Here is an 18,555-nt window from a genome sequence, read left to right on the forward strand (position 1 = left end):
TTCTTCTGTGTCCTCTGAATTTATCTACAAGCTTTCATCAGCCCAGTTGAGGAAAAACATACATCCTTTTCTACTGATTGTCTCACCCCGTGGAGTAACTCTTCTTCTCGTGGCACTTTTTAAAATCAGTATCAGTGAAAAAAAGTAAATAGACAGCTTTCTGCCTAAGAAACAATAAAGTAGGTTATAATACCTTTGCTTTAAAATCATGGTTTAGTTTTTTTAGCTTGGGGCTTAGCACTTTCCTATTCTGAGATATCCCAGATCCATAATAATTTCCAGGTATTATAATCTCTTATTTGTCAAAGCTTAAAAATAATATATTTGCTAGTATCTTCCTTTTCATCATGTTGGGTTTTTTTCTCCGAGTTTCTCGTACTTTTTTCCTGACTTTCCTTGCTACCATATTCTCTATCACTTTTATCCATAAAATTGATTGCTTTCTATTTAGAATGTCCCGACTGAAAGTTTTCTTCCCCCTCTTTATCCTTGGTTCTGATTTGTTTTATTTCTAATTATGTAAAAATGAGCAAGAAAGGAAAAGCCACTGCTCCGTAGTTGATTAAAATATGGAAATAATTTGAAGTTTAGAGGATACGAAGTTTTATGTTTTTTCAATTATAAAAGTTAGAAAATTTAGAAAATACAAAAACTAGAAAAAAGGAAAAAAAAATCCATAATCTACCACCCAAAGAAATCACCATTACTGTGTTTCTTTATCTTTTCTCCTATGTACGTTTATGTATTTTAAACTTGTGATCGTGCTTTGATAATAATATGATAATTACTATAAATATTTTATATTTATTTATTTTTGAGAAACAGAGTGAGACAAAGCATGAGCGGGGGAGGGGCAGAGAGAGAAGGAGACACAGAATCTGAAGTAGGCTCCAGGCTCTGAGCAAGTGGTCAGCACAGAGCCTGATGCGGGGCTCAAACCCACAAACTGTGAGATCATGACCTGAGCCGAAGTCGGGTGCTCAACCAACTGTCACCCAGGTGCCCCATAATTACTATAAATATTTTAAATAGACTTGGATCACCGCCTCAGCTTGGCTAGAAATGCATTTGTATCATTTTAAATAGATCTTTAAAGGTGTTTGGTAAATATATAGTAAACAAAATGAGTGACTCATTGTCCTTCTCTGTGCCTCAGTGTTGCCATGTCTCAAGCAGGAGAAATTAACTCACAAGAGGTTTGTGAGGATTAGTGAAAAACTGTAAATGTTCGAAGCAGCTAGGTCCTGTCATAACTCTTCTGGCTATAATATCACAATTTTTTCCTAGAGAGCACTGCTGGAGAAGAAGCAGAGAAAAAAGCGCCTTGAGCCACTCATGGTACAGCCAAATCCAGAAGCAAGGCTACGTCGATCAAAGCCAAGAGGTAGCGAGGAGCAAACTCCTTTGGTGGAACCTCATACCCCACAGAATGATGTCATCCTACATGGTGTGTGTTTAGGCAGCACTTCTTCCCACTAGGGTATAGTTTTCACAAACCTAGGAGAAGGCAGGAGGATTTTCAGATGGACCAGAGGGACAGTTATTAGCATCGTTACTAGGTACCTTCATAAATCTTTTAATTACATTCTGGATCTTTGAGTAAAATAAAAGCCATAGATTAATCAGTGGAAGATACGTTGAAGTTCGTGTCCACCCTAGAACTGTTGCTTTCATTGCCAAATGAATTAGTCCAGAATGGCCTATTTGAGGAAGGGATTGTCTTGATTGTTGCATCATGACAGAGTTAACCATGAAGCCAGGAGTAGTAGAGACCATCCATTCTTCCAATAGATAGGACTCAACGGACCATGTGAGATGGTGAGCTATTGACTTGGACAGGATCTGAACTTTGGAGGACCTACTTTGTTTTCATGGTCTCATTCTTTAGTTTCTAAAGCATACAACCAAGTACATTTTATTTAGTGACAGTCACAATGTTAATAACTTAAACACCAGTCCTGAGTTACATTATTAACAAATATCTGTGTGAATGTTAAGGAAGGAGAAGCGAAATGGTTTGGTGGTTCTTAATTCGATCACATACACCAAAACCACCAGCTGAATAATGGATAATATTTTCCTCTTTTTTCCTTTCTTTTGGACCATAGGCATTGATGGTCCAGCTGCCTTTTTGAAGCCAGATGCTCAAGATTTGGAAACCAAACTTCATGTTCTTTCAGTAGGCTCTTCTGCTACAGAAGAGGATACCGAAGGAAGTGTTGATGGGGAAAGCACTATGGATACTGCGCCTAAGCCAGATCTCCAGGAGATTCTCCAAAAACATGGTGAGGATTGGTAATGATTGTAAGGCAGTCAATCACCTTAGCCATGTGTAACTTTTCCTTTCCTTTTTTTCATTGTTGGTTAACAATCTACATGATTCAAAACTGCTTGGGGGGCGAATGGGTGGCTCAGTTGGTTAAGTGTCTGACTCTTGATTTCAGCTCAGGTCATGATCCCAGGGCCATGGGATCAAGCCCCACGTTGGGCTCTGTGCTGATGGTCATCAGCCTGCTTGGGATCCTTTCTGCCCCTCCCCTGCTTATGCTCGCTCATTCTCTCTCTGAAAATAAATAAATAAACATTTTTTTAAAAAACAAAAAACAAAATTGCTTGGAATGTGGCTTCTGGCTTTACAGAGGTAATATCTGAGAACTGACCATTGTCAACCATAGTATTTATCCTGCTACTTGAGAAAAATAAAATAATTAAATATATATTAGAAGCATTAGCTACTATATGTGACTATTTCTTTTTGATATTTTATTTTTAAGATTTTATTTATTTTTAGAGTAGCAACAAAAATTTATTAAAAAATTTTTTTTTTCATATATAATTTATTGTCAAATTGGTTTCCATGCAACACCCAGTGTTGGTTTCCATACAACACCCAACAGGTGCCTTCCTCAATGCCCATCACCCACTTTCCCCTCTCCCCCACCCCTCATTAACCCTCAGTTTGTTCTCAGTATTTAAGAGTCTCTTATGGATTGCCTCCTTCCCTCTCTGTAACTATTTTTTCTCCCCTCCCCTCCCCTCCCCCCTCCCCCATGGTCTTCTGTTAAATTTCTCAGGATCCACATAAGAGTGAAAACATATGTTAAATCTTTCTCTGCCTGACTTATTTCACTTAGCATAATACTCTCCAGTTCCATCCACATTGCTACAAATGGCCAGATTTCATTCTTTCTCATTGCCAAGTAGTATTCCATTATATATATAAACTACATCTTCTTTATCCATTCATCAGTTGATGGACATTTAGGCTCTTTCCATAATTTGGCTATTGTTGAAAGCGCTGCTATAAACATTGGGGTACAAGTGCCCCTATGCATCAGCACTCTTGTATCCCTTGGGTAAATTCCTAGCAGTGCTATTGCCGGGTCATAGGGTAGATCTATTTTTAATTTTTTGAGGAAACTCCACATTGTTTTCCAGAATGGCTGCACCAGTTTCTATTCCCACCAACAGTGCAAGAGGGTTCCCATTTCTCCACATCCTCTTCAGCATCTATAGTCTCCTGATTTGTTCATTTTAACCACTCTGACGGGTGTGAGGTGGTATCTCATTATGGTTTTGATTTGTATTTCCCTGATGAGTAGTGACATTGAGCATCTTTTCATGAGCCCGTTGGCCATCTGGATGTCTTCCTTAGAAAAGTGTCTATTCGGGGCGCCTGGGTGGCGCAGTCGGTTAAGCGTCCGACTTCAGCCAGGTCACGATCTCACGGTCCGTGAGTTCGAGCCCCGCGTCAGGCTCTGGGCTGATGGCTCGGAGCCTGGAGCCTGTTTCCGATTCTGTGTCTCCCTCTCTCTCTGCCCCTCCCCCGTTCATGCTCTGTCTCTCTCTGTCCCAAAAATAAAATAAAAAACGTTGAAAAAAAAAAAAAAAAGAAAAGTGTCTATTCATGTCTTCTGCCCATTTCTTCACTGGATTGTTTTTTGGGTGTGGAGTTTGGTGAGTTCTTTATAGATTTTGGATAATAACCCTTTATCTGTTATGTCATTTGCAAATATCTTTTCCCATTCCATCAGTTGCCTTTTATTTTTGTTGATTGTTTCCTTTGCAGTGCAGAAGCTTTTTGTCTTGATGAGATCCCAATAGTTCATGTTTGCTTTTAATTCCCTTGCCTTTGGAGATGTGTCGAGTAAGAAATTGATGTGGCTGAGGTCACAGAGGTTTTTTCCTGCTTTCTCCTCTAGGGTTTTGATGGTTTCCTGTCTCATATTCAGGTCCTTCATCCATTTTGAGTTTATTTTTGTGTATGGTGTAAGAAAGTGGTCTAGTTTCACTCTTCTGCATGTTGCTGTCAAGTTCTCCCAGCACCATTTGTTAAAGAGGCTGTCTTTTTTCCATTGGATATTCTTTCCTGCTTTGTCAAACATTAGTTGGCCATACATTTGTGGGTCCAATTCTGGAGTCTCTATTCTATTCCATTGGTCTATGTGTCTGTCTTTGTGTCAAAACCATACTGTCTTGATGATTACAGCTTTGTAGTAGAGGCTAAAGTCTGGGATTGTGATGCCTCCTGCTTTCATTTTCTTTTTCAATATTACTTTGGCTATTCGGGGTCTTTTGTGGTTCCATACAAATTTTAGGATTGCTTGTTCTAGCTTCGAGAAGAATGCCAGTGCAATTTTGATTGGGATTGCATTGAATGTGTAGATTGCTTTGGGTAGTATTGACATTTTAACAATATTTATTCTTCCAATCCATGAGTATGGAATATTTTTCCATTTCTTTGTATCTTTTTTTCAATTTCCTTCATAAGCTTTCTATAGTTTTCAGCATACAGATCTTTTACATCTTTGGTTAGGTTTATTCCTAGATATTTTATGATTTCTGGTGCAATTGTGAATGGGATCAGTTTCTTTATTTGTCTTTCTGTTGCTTCATTATCAGTGTATAAAAATGCAACTGATTTCTGTACATTAATTTTGTATCCTGCGACTTTGCTGAATTCATGTATCAGTTCTAGCAGACTTTTGGTGGAGTCTGTCGGGTTTTCCATGCATAGTATCATGTCATCTGCAAAAAGTGAAAGCTTGACTTCATCTTTGCCAATTTTGATGCCTTTGATTTCATTTTGTTGTCTGATTGCTGATGCTAGAACTTCCAACACTATGTTAAACAACAGCGGTGAGAGTGGGCATCCCTGTCGTGTTCCTGATCTCAGGGGGAAAGCTCTCAGTTTTTCCCCATTGAGGATGATATTAGCTGTGGGCTTTTCATAAATGGCTTTTATGATGTTTAAGTATGTTCCTTCTATCCCGACTTTCTTGAGGGTCTTTATTAAGAAAGGATGCTGTATTTTGTTAAATGCTTTTTCTGTATCAATTGACAGGATCATATGGTTCTTTTGTTTTATTCATGTGATGTATCACATTGATTGATTTGCGAATGTTGAACCAGCCCTGCAGCCCAGGAATGAATCCCATTTGATCATGGTGAATAATTCTTATATGTGTTGAATTCGATTTGCTAGTATCTTGTTGAGAATTTTTGCATTCATATTCATCAGGGAGATTGGCCTGTAGTTCTCTTTTTTTGCTGGGTCTCTGGTTTGGGAATCAAAGTAATGCTGGCTTCATAGAAGGAGTCTGGAAGTTTTCATTCCCTTTCTATTTTTTGGAACAGCTTGAGAAGGATAGGTATTATCTTTGCTTTAAATGTCTGGTAGAACTCCCCTGGGAAGCCATCTGGTCCTGGACTCTTATTTGTTGGGAGATTTTTGATAACTGATTCGATTTCTTCACTAGTTATGGGTCTGTTCAAATTTTCTATTTATTCCTGTTTGAGTTTTGGAAGTGTGGAATTTTTTTTCGTTTATTTTTGAGAGACAGAGTGTGAGCGGGGGAGGGGCAGAGAGAGAAGGAGACACAGAATCTGAAGCAGGCTTCAGGCTCTGAGCTGTCAGCACAGAGCCCTACACAGGGCTTGAACTCACAAACCGTAGGATCATGACCTGAGCTGAAGTCGGACACTTAACCAACTGAGCCACCCAGGTGCCCCTTTAAAATTTTTTTTTAATATTTATTTTTGAAAGAGAGAGACAGAATATGAGTGGGAGAGGGGCAGACACACACACACACACACACACACACACGCAGAATCCGAAGCAGGATCAAGGCTCTGAGCTGTCAACACAGAGCCGGATGCAGGACTTGAGCCCACGAACTGCAAGATCATGACCTGAGCTGAAGCTGGACACTTAGCCAGCTGAGCCACCCAGGGTCCCTTTAAGATATTATTTTTAAGTAATCTCTACACCCAGTGTTGGGCTCGAACTCACAACCCCGAGATCAAGAATTGCATGCTCTACTGACTGAGCCAGCCAGGCAACATGACATTTTATTTGTAGTTCCCACTCCCTTCTTTTGACAAAGTTGCCACTCAGCACCCCTACTTGGCCTCCATTTCAGTTTATATTGATCTAGTGATAAGGGGAAAAACAAGTAACAGCTGAGCAGAAATACAAATTGTATCAAAATATCCTTAAGCTAATACTTTACTAGAGCTAATACTTTTACTAGAGGCTACTTTCTGCTAGTTGGAGTTATCATTTCCATGGATATTCCCATACATTTTGGAGATCTCTCGTAGTTTATTTTCCTTCTTAGAAAAATAATTTTATAGTGGAAGGAATTAAGTGTCCTTTTTTCTGCTAAGAAGACTGAAATCGGTATGAATACATGTTTATCAGGTCCCTACTTTGTAATAGATGGACATCGTAGGTCCTGGCATGTGTGAAGCAGGAGATCCTACCACACAGTAGTAGAACAGATGTACACGCAAACAAATTCACATACTCATCTAAGAAACATGTATTGAGTATATACTATATATTAGGCATTGTTCTAGACACTTGGGCTACAATAGTAAACAAGGTTCCTGTCCTCCTGAAGTGTGTATTCTAATTGAGGCATCATGTACATAAATAGCCAACGGAACATTGAGAGGGGTACCTAACCCAGAGCTGAAGGTTTGGAAAGCTTCCCAGAGAAAATGATGTCCAAGCTAGAGCATGATGCAGGAAGAGGTACTGGCCAGTTCAGAATGGCTAGAGCAGAGTATGAGGGGATAAGATGTGGGCAGAGGGATTAGAGAGGTGAGCCTGGAGGAGGGGTAAGTGGGCTCTGATCATATAGACCAGACTTATGTTCATATAAGCTGAGTTCTTTCTATAAAAATGGAATTTGCAAACATAGTACTAACGGAAGACATCCATATGATGGTGAGATCTGAAGAGTTTTACGCCTTTTTGCTACAAAAGAGAAAAAGGGTTAACATTTTAGAAAACAAAAGAAAAAATCCCCTTCACAAACTGAAGAATTTTTTAAATAATAGCCTTATTGAGATATACTTAACATGCCATACTATTGACCCATTTAAAGTGAACAGTGGGTATGGAGGGGGAAGATGGCAGTGGATTTGGAGTACCCTAGGCTCACTTCGCCCTTTGAACACAACTAGATAACTATGAAATCATCCTGAATACTCCAGAAATGGACCTGAAGACTGGCAGAACATACTTCACAACTAAAGGTAGAGAAGAGGCCATATTGAAGAAGTTAGGAAGTATGGAGATAAAGTTTGGGAAGGAAATGAATCATGGCTGCTACAGTGGGGAGGGAGCTGCAGTTGCAGAGAAGGGTGAGAGACAGACTAACACAGAGGGAAGCGCATGGAGAAAATAAATCCCCATAGTGATTGATTTAGAAAGTGAGAGGGGCTGAATTGTGTGTTTTTGCAACCAGTGGGGCTTAAAGCCTAGAGTTCTAAATGTCAGCGGGCTTGGCTCAGGGAGAGCCCAGAGGGCACTGCACTGCTCTTGGAGAGAAGGCAGGCAAACAACCTGTGGACATAGAGTATGGAAGCAGTGATCTGAAGAGAGCCTAGGACACACAGTGGGGAGGTTAGTTGCTCATCTTGGAGCATGCCCCAGAGAGACAGCATTCACAGAGAGACCCCCTCCAGGAACAAAGGAACTGGCAGGCACCAATTCTCTCCCCCATCCCTCAGCAAAAGCACACAGCCACCTGCAGGAACCAGTGCAGCGCTGACACTCACTACCTAACTTGCTTACACTAAGCCCCACCTGCCCCCATGCTTGGGTGGAATTGCCTTTCTCAGTCATGCATGCCTCAGTCCTGGCATGACAAGTCTCCTCCCCCAGAAGACCAGCCCAAACCCTGCCCACACCATATCTCCCTGACCAGAAGTTTGGTGAGGCTTCGATTCCAGTAGTGGTGGCAACAGGACTCATTTCACAAGCAGACCAGAGCATATCTAGTTAAGATGCATCTCGTTCAGGCCAGGGACCAAACACTGCCCACAACAGGAGCCTCTTCAGAGGACTGGCCAGAGGATAAAATGGCTAAGACACAACAGTGGGGCACATGTAGGACACATTTGAGACACTCCTAGAGGCACTAGGCCCTGGGGAAGAGGGGGCGGTACACTGCAGGGCACTAGAGGATCTCTTCTTCATAAAGTACCTTCAAGAACAGGAGACATCGATGACTTTCCTAACACAGAGAAACAGGCACAGAGATTTAGACAAAATAAGACAGGAATTTGTCCCAAATGAAAGAACAGAACAAGGCCAAGCAAGAGATCTAAGTGAAATAGGTGTAAGTAACATGCCTGATGGAGAATTTAAAGCAATGATCATAAGAATATTCACTGGACTTGAGAAAAGAGTGGAGGACATCAGTGAGACCATTAACACAGAGATAAGGAATAGCATAGCAGATATAAAGGGCTCAATAAATGAAATGAGAAACATGCTTGTTGGAATGAAAAGCAGGCTAGAAGAAGCAGAGGAACAAATTAATGACCTAGAAGACAGAATAAACAAAAGAGAGAAAAAAGAATTATGCAGAATGAGAATAGACTTGGGAACTCAGTGACTCCATCAAACATAATAACATTTGTATTATAGGAGTCCCAGAAGAAGAAGAAAGAGGGAAAGGGGCAGAGAATTTATCTGAAGAAATAATGGTTGAAAACTTCCCTAATCTGGGGAAGGAAATAAATATCTAGACCCAGGAAGCACAAAGATCCCCCAACAAAAAGCAGATCCACACCAAGATATGTTGTAATTAAAATGGCAAATATATTGGGGCGCCTGGGTGGCTTGGTTGGTTAAGCATCCGACTTCGGCTCAGGTCATGATCTCATGGTCCGTGAGTTTGAGCCCTGCGTCGGGCTCTGTGCTGACAGCTCAGAGCCTGGAGCCTGTGTCAGATTCTGTGTCTCCCTCTCTCTCTGCTCCTCCCCTGTTCATGCTCTGTCTCTCTCTGTCTCAAAAATAAATAAACGTTAAAAAAAATTTTTTTAATTAAAAAAATGGCAAATATAGTGATAACAAAAATATGTTAAAAGCCACAAGACAAAAACAGTTGCATACAAAGGAAACCCCATAAGGATATTCAGTGAATTTTTCAGCAGAAACTTTCCAAGCCAGAAAAGAGTGGCATGAATGGGAAAAACCTACAGCCAAGAATACTCTATCCAACAAGGCTATCATTCAGAATAGAAGGAGAGATAGAGTTTCCCAGAAAAACAAAAACTAAAGTAGCTCATGACCACTAAACCAGCCATGCAAGAAATATTAAAGAGGACTCCTTGAATGGAAAGCCAAAAATGACAACATTAAGGTAGGACACATTTAAAAGCAGTAAAAATGAATTTTTCTGTAAAAAATCAGTCAAGGAACTCACAAAATAAAATGATGTAAAATATAACATCATATACCTAGAGTGGGGAAGAGAGGAGTAAGGAATGGGTTCAAACTTAAATGATCATCAACTTAATATAGACTATATAGGCTGCTACATGCAGAAGAGGTTATATGCAAACCTAATACTAACCACAAATCAAAAACCACTAATAAATATGCAAAGAATAAAGAGAAAGAAATCCAAATATATTATTAAAAACCCCAGCACCAGGAAAGAAAGACAAGAAAGGATCAGAGAAAATCTTCAGAAACAACCACACAGCAAGTAATAAAATGGCAATGAAGACAAATCTATCAATAATTACTTCGAATATAAATAGTAAACACTCCAATCAAAAGACAGGGTGACAGAATAGATTAAAAAAAAAAAAGGCCTATCCATACGCTGTTTAAAGAGACTCGTTTTATACCTAAAGGTACCTGCAGATTGAAAGTGAGGGAATGGAGAAACATTTATCATGCAAATGGATGTCAAAAGAAAGCCAGAGTAGCAATACTTACTTAGACAAAATAAAGGCTATAGGGCCTGGGTGGCTCAGTTGGTTAAGCATCTGAATCTTGATTTCAGCCCAGGTCATGACCTCACTTTTCATGAGATCGAGTGCTGCATCAAGCTTTGTGCTAACAGTGCAGAGCCTGCTTGGGATTCATTCTCCCTCTCTCACTCTCCCTCTCTCTGTCTCTGTCCTTCCCCCACTCATATGTGCTCTCTCAAATAAATACATTTTTTAAAAATCCTTTAAAAAAAAGACTGTAACAAGACAAAAGAAGGACACTATATAATCATAAAGGGGACAGTACAACAAGAAAATAACAATTGTAGGGGTGCCTGGGTGGCTCAGTCAGTTGAGTGTCCAACTCTTGATTTCAGCATAGGTCATGATCCTAGGGTCGTGTGATTGAGCCCTATGTTGGGCTCCATGCTGAGCGTAGAGCCTGCTTAAGATTCTGTCTCCCTCTCCCCCTGTCCCCTGCTTGTGCTCCCTCTCTGTAAAATTAAAAAAAAAAAAAAAAAAGGATATAACAATTGTAAATATGCACCCACATTGGAGTACCCAAATATATACAACAGTTAACAACAAACATAGAGGAACTAATCAATAGTAATACAATACTAGTAGGGGACTTTAACACCCCACTTATATCAATAGACAGATCATCCAAACAAAATCAATAAGGAAACAATGACTTTGAATGACACAATGTACCAGATGGGTTTCACAGATGTATTCAAAACATTCCATCCTAAAACAGCAGAATACACATTCTTTTCAAGTGTACATAGAATATTCTCCAGAATAGATCACATATTAGGCCACAAAACAAACCCCAACAAATTCAAAAAGATTGAAGTCATACCGTGCATTTCTTTTTTTTAGAGAGGGAGAGGTTCAAAACCTTTGGGATGCAGCAAAAACCATTCCAAGAGAGAAGTATATAGCAATACAGGACTACCTCAAGAAGCAAGAAAAGTATCAAATAACCTAACCTTATACCTAAAGGAGCTAGAACAACAAACAAAGCCTAATAACCATCACAAGGAAAGAAATAATAAAGATTAGAGCAGAAATAAATGATACAGAAACTAAAAAAAATAATAGAACAGATCAATGAAACCAGGAGCTGGTTCTTTGAAAAAAGTCAATAAAATTGATAAACCTCTAGCCAGACTTATCAAGAAAAAAAAGACAAAGAATTCAAATAAATGAGAGGAGAAATAGCAACCAACCCCACAGAAATACAATTAGAATATTATGAAAAACTATATGCCAACTAATTGGACAGAAAAGCGGGTACATTCCTAGAAACATATAACCTACCAAAACTGAAACAGGAAGAAATAGAAAATTTGAACACATTGGTTACCAGAAAATAAATAGAATCAGTAATTTAAAAAAACTCCCCAACAAACAAAAGTCCAGGACCAGATGGTTTCAGAAGTGAATTCTACCAAACATTTAAAGAAGACTTAATGCCTATTCTTCTCGAACTATTCCAAAAAATAGAAGAGGAAGGAAAACTTACAAATTCATTCTATGAGACCAGCATTACCCTGGTTCCAAAACCAGATAAAGATATCACAAAAAAAGAAAACTACAGGCCAGTATCTCCAATGAACATGGGTGCAAAGATCCTCAACAAAATACTAGCAAACCAAATCCAACAACACCTTAAAAAATTATCCACCACAATCAAGTGGAATTTATTCCTAGGTTGCAAGGGTGGCTCAATATTTGCAAATCAATCCACATCACATCAATAAGAGAAACAATAAGAACCATATGATCATTTCAGTAGATGCAGATAACTCTCAACATGATAAAAACTCTCAACAAAGTAGGTTTAGAGGGAACATACCAAAAATAATAAAGGCCATATGTGAAAAACCTATAGCTAACATCATCTTTAATGGGGAAAAACTGAGAGCTTTTCCCCTAAGGTCAGGAACAAGACAAGCATATCCACTCTCACCACTTTTATTCAACATGCCACTGAAAGTCATAATGCGAACTGAATAGATCATAGTTGTCCGTCCTCTGAGATGGTTGAATGTAAGCAGAAATGGTTTGAGAAAAAAGCCACACTGCTTATTTTTAAGTCTACTTGTAAATTCATAATTTGGATATGAGGGATAACTTTATCCTAAAGAGAAAGGGAATTTAGTTTCAGTCTTGGCTCTGCGTCTTTCTCTTGGGCAAATGATTCTTCCTCAGCCTGATACTATCACATATAAATTTGAGTACTATACTTCTCTTACAACACACATCACACTTTATTTTATGTCTGTGTTCCTCCCTAGATATGATCCATAAACAAGAAACAAAACAAGAAAGACTACCAGTATCTCCTCTTTGAACTCATATAAATGTGAGGATAAAATGAGAAAATAGTTTTTAATCATATAGTTTTTAATTTTTCATAAAAGATGCTTCATAAAAAAATAAAAATAAATGGAATACTACGTGGCAAAGAGAAAGAATGAAATATGGCCTTTTGTAGCAACGTGGATGGAACTGAAGAGTGTTATGCTAAGTGAAATAAGTCATACAGAGAAAGACAGATACCATGTGTTTTCACTCTTATGTGGATCCTGAGAAACTTAACTGAAGACCATGGGGGAGAGGAAGAAAAAAAAAAAAGTTAGGGAGGGAGCCAAAACATAAGACACTCTTAAAAACAGAGAAAAACTGAGGGTTGATGGGGGGGTGGGAGGGAGGGGAGGGTGGGTGAGGGGTATTGAGGAGGGCACCTGTTGGGATGAGCACTGAGTGTTGTATGGAAACCAATTTGACAAATTTCATCTTAACAAAAAATAAAATTAAATTAAAAAATTAAAATTAAAAAAAGATGCTTCATAAATCTAAGGCATTTCAAACATTCCCAACTCAAATTAGTTAACTAGACTTAGAGATGAACAAAATTCTGGGAAACGAAAAAGTAACTGGTGTAGTAGAGAACAATAGATTATTTATTTATATATTTTTTTATTTGTATTTTAATTTTTTTAAGTTTATTTATTTTTGAGAGAGAGACAGAGGGCAAGCGGGAGAGGGGCAGGGAGAGAGGGAGACACAGAACCTGAAGCAGGCTCCAGGCTCTCAGCTGTCAGCACAGAGCCCAACATGGGGCTTGAACCCACGGACCGTGAGATCATGACCTGAGCCGGTCGGACGCTTAACTGACTGAGCCGCCCAGACGCCCCTCTTTTATTTACTTTTTAACGTTTATTTATTATTGAGAGACAAAGAGAGACAGAGCATGAGCAGGGGAGGGGCAGAGAGAGAGGGATACACAGAATCTGAAGCAGGCTCCAGGCTCTGAGCTGTCAGCACAGAACCCAACGCAGGGCTTGAACTCACAAACTGCGAGATCATGACCTGAGCTGAAGTCGGACGCTTAACCAGCTGAGCCACACAGGTGCCCCTAGATCACTGAATTTTTAAAACTGTGGTAAAATACACATAACATAAAATTTATTATTTTACCCATTTTTAAGTGTACAGGTCAGTGACATTAAGTACAGTCACATTGTTGTGCAACTATCACCACCATCCATCTCCAGAACTTTTTCATTTTCCCCATAAAACTCTATATCATTAAATAATAACTCCCCATTCTTCTATGCCCTGCATCCCAGGTAACCACTATTCTACTTTCTGTCTCTATGAGTTTGACTACTCTAGATTTCTCATATAAGTGGAATCATAAAATATTTGTCTTTTTTTTTTTTAATATTTGTCCTTTTGTGACTGGCATATTTCACTTAGCAGTGAGCATCTTTTCATGGGCTTATTGGCCACTTACATATCTTCTTTGAAGAAATGTCTATTCATGTTCTTTACCTATTTCTGAATTGGGTTGTTTGTTTTGCTATTGTTGTAGGAGTGCTTTATGTATTCTGGATATTAATTCTGTATCAGATTCATGACAACAGTGGAAACGGAAAACAAGGGATAGATCTGAGTGAGAATATGAAGAAAGAGCTGTCAAAATTTGGATAAAATAGCTACATTTTAAGTCAGAATAGCTGGGATGTTTTAAGCAAGAAAATTAAAATTATTTTGATTTGAAGATTTAGTTTTTAAACCAGTGTTGGCAGTTTTGACAGTTCTTCCTTTTTCCAGGTATCTCAGGTAGTTTGAACTTTGATGAAGAGGAGACTGATGGGGAAGAAGAAGGAAAGAAATTATGTCATTCGCCATATTCAGATGCAGAGAGACCCAATTCTGCATCCAGCCAGAAATCAACCACAGTACGTAGTTCTGAAACTTCTTCCTTTGGAACTTATTTAACTATTTCCCAAATGCATCTCTAATATTTAAACAGGATTACTGAATGAGGGTTCCTTCAAAAGATTTTTAAAAATGTTTTATTTTTGAGAGAGAGAAAGAGAGAGTGCATGCACATGCGCGTGTAGGAAATGGGCAGAGAAGGGGAGGGGCAGAGAAGGGGAGGGACAGAGGACTCAAAGTGGGCTCTGTGCTAAGAGTGGAGAGCCTGATGCGGGGCTTGAACTTATGAACCATGAGATCATGACCTGAGCCTGTCAGATGTTTAACCAACTGAGCCACCCAGGTGCCCCTCTTTCAAAAGATTTAAGCTCAAATTTAGTCTTAAAGTTCATGACCCCCCCCCTAAATTTCTTGTGTCTCAAGCCAGCTATTGTGAAGTTATATCCCACTTTTGTACTTGGCTCCTTCATTATTCCCAATATTCATATGCCTATTTCACTTCTCAGAGTTTCCCTTTATTTTGTCAGAAGACTAGAGACAGGGATAAGTCACTAAATTATTTTGTATGTTGTTTCTTGACAAGAATAACAAGTTTTCTGATCCAACCTCTATCGCTCACGTGTGGCTGTTCTTTCAGGATACAGGAGCTTATGGTACTGCAGCCCAACAAAGTGATAACCAGCTGGGAGAAGTGGAGAATTTGGAGGACTTTGCATATAGTCCTGCCCCTCGGGGTATTACAGTAAAGTGTCGGATAACCAGGGATAAAAAAGGAATGGATCGGGGTCTCTTCCCCACTTACTATATGCACTTGGAAAAAGATGAAAATCGGAAGGTATGAGAAATGATTCTTTAAAAAAAATTTTTTTTTTGTTTAGGGGTGCCTGGGTGGCTTAGTTGGTTAAGTGAATGACTTTGGCTCAGGTCCTGATCTCAGAGTCCCACATTAGACTTGGTGCTGTCAGCCTGTCAGCATGGAGCCCACTTTGGATCCTCTGTCCCCCTCTTTCTGCCCCTCCCCCGCTCACGCTGTCTCGAAAAATAAATAAAACACTAAAAACATTTTTAAAATATTTTTCTTTTATTTATTTGGGAGAGTGAGTGTGGGAGAGAGGGACGGGGGGAGAGAGAGAGAGAGAGAGAGAGAGAGAGAGAGAGAGAGAATCCCAAGCAGACTCCACACTCAGCACAGAGCCTGACATGGGCTCAATCCCATGACTCCAGGATCATGACCTGAGCCAAAACCAAGAGCTGGACGCTCAACCTACTTAGCCACCTGGGCACCCTGAGAATTGATTCTTTGTTTTTTAAATATGAAATTTATTGTCAAATTGGTTTCCATACAACACCCAGTGCTCATCCCAACAGGTGCCCTCCTCAATGCCCATCACTCACTTTCCCCTCCCTCCCACCCTCCATCAACCCTCAGTTTGTTCTCAGTTTTTAAGAGTCTCTTATGGTTTGCCTCCCTCCCTCTCTAATTTTTTTTTCCTTCCTCTCCCCCATGGTCTTCTGTTAAGTTTCTCAGGATCCACATAAGAGTGAAAACATATGGTATCTGTCTTTCTCTGTATGACTTACTTCACTTAGCATAACACTCTCCAGTTCCATCCATGTTGCTACAAAAGGCCATATTTCATTCTTTCTCATTGCCAGGTAGTATTCCATTGTGTATATAAACCATAATTTCTTTATCCATTCATCAGTTGCTGGACATTTAGGCTCTTTCCATAATTTGGCTATTGTTGAGAGTGCTGCTATAAACATTGGGGTACATGTGCCCCTATGCATCAGGACTCCTGTATCCCTTGGGTAAATTCCTAGCAGTGCTATTGCTGGGTCATAGGGTAGATCTATTTTTAATTTTTTGAGGAACCTCCACACTGTTTTCCAGTTTGCATTCCCACCAACAGTGCAAGAGGGTTCCCATTTCTTCACATCCTCTCCAGCATCTATAGTCTCCTGATTTGTTCATTTTAGCCACCCTAAGAATTGATTCTTAAGACAAACCTTGAAATAGAGGGGAAGAATGTTGTGGGAATAGATTGTTGAAGGGCCTTAGGATAGAGGAACAGCACTGGTAACAGACTAAGTCATCTGAAAGCAGATTGTACTTCCTAACTCCCAGGTGCTGTGTTCTGTCTTCAAAGAAAGAGCTCATAGTCTCATAGGCAAAATCTGTTCCACCCCAAAGAAAAAAGTTTTATCCAGAATATAAGAAAGTAGAGGAGAATATTTGAATGTAATTATTTGCACCTCTATCCAACTTTTTGGCAGGGGGAGGGTGTTACTGTGTGCTCTTTGGTTTTTATTTTAATTATGGTAGAACATGACATTGTGGAAGAAAGAGCAAGCTTTAGGGGATAGGAGGAAGTGGAAATACGGAACAGCATGCAAGTGAAATGTCTTATTTCTCACTTTAGGAATTCTAATTTACTTTAAATACAAATTTGAGGCAATTTAATACTTGCTAATGAACAATGTATTTTGTATTGCTGCTGCCAGGTCTAAGTGGATGATTTTAACAGCACAGAAATGAGATGATGACTTATATCATTGTTGTTATAACCACTATTTATTGTTTATGCTGTACCAGGCATGTGCTAAATGCTTCATGTATATAATATCTCCTATAATCCTTATCACAATCTTGTGAGATAGGATTTCTTATCCCTGCTTCATAGATGAGTAACTGGGGCATAGAGAGTGACATACCCGCCTCAAGTCATACTAATACGTGGCAGAGCCAGACTCAAACCTGTGTTTGATTTCAAAGTCCCTTCCTTAGCTACTGCCATTCTCCTACTTCCCTGTCATTGTCCAAGTCTAGTGGGATTTAGGAAGGATGCATAAATACGACAGTATTCATATCACTGAAGATACAAAAAGGAATATGAGGAAAGCAGCTGCAGTAAAGAATTGGAAGGATGGGATGGGGCACCTGGGTGGCTCAGTTGGTTAAGTGCCTGACTTCAGCCCAGGTCAGGATCTCATGGTTCATGAGCTCGAGCCCTGCATCAGGTTTGGTGCTGACAACGCGGAGCCTGCTTGGAATCCTCTGTCTCCCTCTCTCCCTGCCCCTTCCCCACTCATGCTGTCTCTCTCTCAAAAATAAATAAACTTAAAAAAAAAAAAAAAGGAATAAGCCATGGTGGTTCTCTTCACATTTTTGACTGACATTTTTTTCTTTTTCCAGATATTTCTTCTTGCAGGTAGAAAGCGGAAAAAGAGCAAAACATCCAACTATCTTATCTCCACTGATCCAACAGATTTATCTCGTGAAGGGGAAAGTTACATTGGCAAACTCAGGTGAGTGCAGCCTTGTTTTACTGATCTATTCTTTCTGATACTTTTATTCCTGTTGTTTTAGAACAATTTCTTTTTTTTCTTTTTTTTTTTTTAAATGTTTATTCATTTTTGAGAGAGAGAGAGAGTATGAGCAGGGGAGGGGCAGAGAGAGAGGGGACAGAGGATCCCAAGCAGGCTCTGAACTGACAGCAGAGAGCCTGATACAGGGCTCGAACTCAATGAACTGTGAGATTGTGACATGAGCCGAAGTTGGACACTCAAGAGACTGAGCCACCCAGGTGACCCAAAACAATCCATATCTTCTTTGCAATGAGCATGTACTGATGTTGTAATCTTAAAAAAACAGAGAAGTTAACAGAAAATCTAAGTCCCTTCCTTATTTAATGAGTGATCTTTGAAAAAGTAGTGATGAACATTTGGAGAACAGGCAAATGGACTCTGTTACATACCTGTCCTAGATTTGTATTTGTGTAGGAGCAAAAATATAGATCATTAATGGCGACTTTTTCCTCTTAATTCTAGATCCAACCTCATGGGGACCAAGTTTACAGTTTACGATCACGGTGTCAGCCCAGCCAAGGCCCAGGGTCTGGTAGAGAAGGCCTATACCCGGCAGGAGCTGGCAGCCATCTGTTACGTACGTGCCAGTCTCGGAACGCACTCTTTTCCTGAGTCTTTTCCTTAATCTCCTGGGTGTCCTGCTGGCCCTTTAAACCTAACCAATACTGAACTCACTATCTTCCCTCCCAAGCTTGTTTCTATCTCTAT

At 39.6% G+C, this 18,555-nt stretch overlaps 1 protein-coding gene across 3 annotated transcripts in view; it reads left to right on the forward strand.

Moving 5' to 3' along the window:
- TULP3 (TUB like protein 3) overlaps nucleotides 1-18,555 on the forward strand; it is a 67,099-nt gene that overhangs the window by 41,932 nt on the left and 6,612 nt on the right. The window contains exons 3-8 of one of the 3 annotated variants that reach the window (XM_030321436.2): nucleotides 1,288-1,447; nucleotides 2,109-2,285; nucleotides 14,371-14,498; nucleotides 15,116-15,313; nucleotides 17,675-17,787; nucleotides 18,310-18,424. In XM_030321436.2, the coding sequence (XP_030177296.1) occupies nucleotides 1,288-1,447; nucleotides 2,109-2,285; nucleotides 14,371-14,498; nucleotides 15,116-15,313; nucleotides 17,675-17,787; nucleotides 18,310-18,424 (891 nt within the window). The remainder of the gene's footprint in view (nucleotides 1-1,287; nucleotides 1,448-2,108; nucleotides 2,286-14,370; nucleotides 14,499-15,115; nucleotides 15,314-17,674; nucleotides 17,788-18,309; nucleotides 18,425-18,555) is intronic. The other 2 variants (XM_030321437.1, XM_030321438.1) reach the window with 2 other exon arrangements.

The sequence above is a fragment of the Lynx canadensis genome, chromosome B4 (genome assembly GCF_007474595.2).
Source record: "Lynx canadensis isolate LIC74 chromosome B4, mLynCan4.pri.v2, whole genome shotgun sequence".
In the NCBI taxonomy this organism is placed as follows: Eukaryota; Metazoa; Chordata; class Mammalia; order Carnivora; family Felidae; genus Lynx; species Lynx canadensis.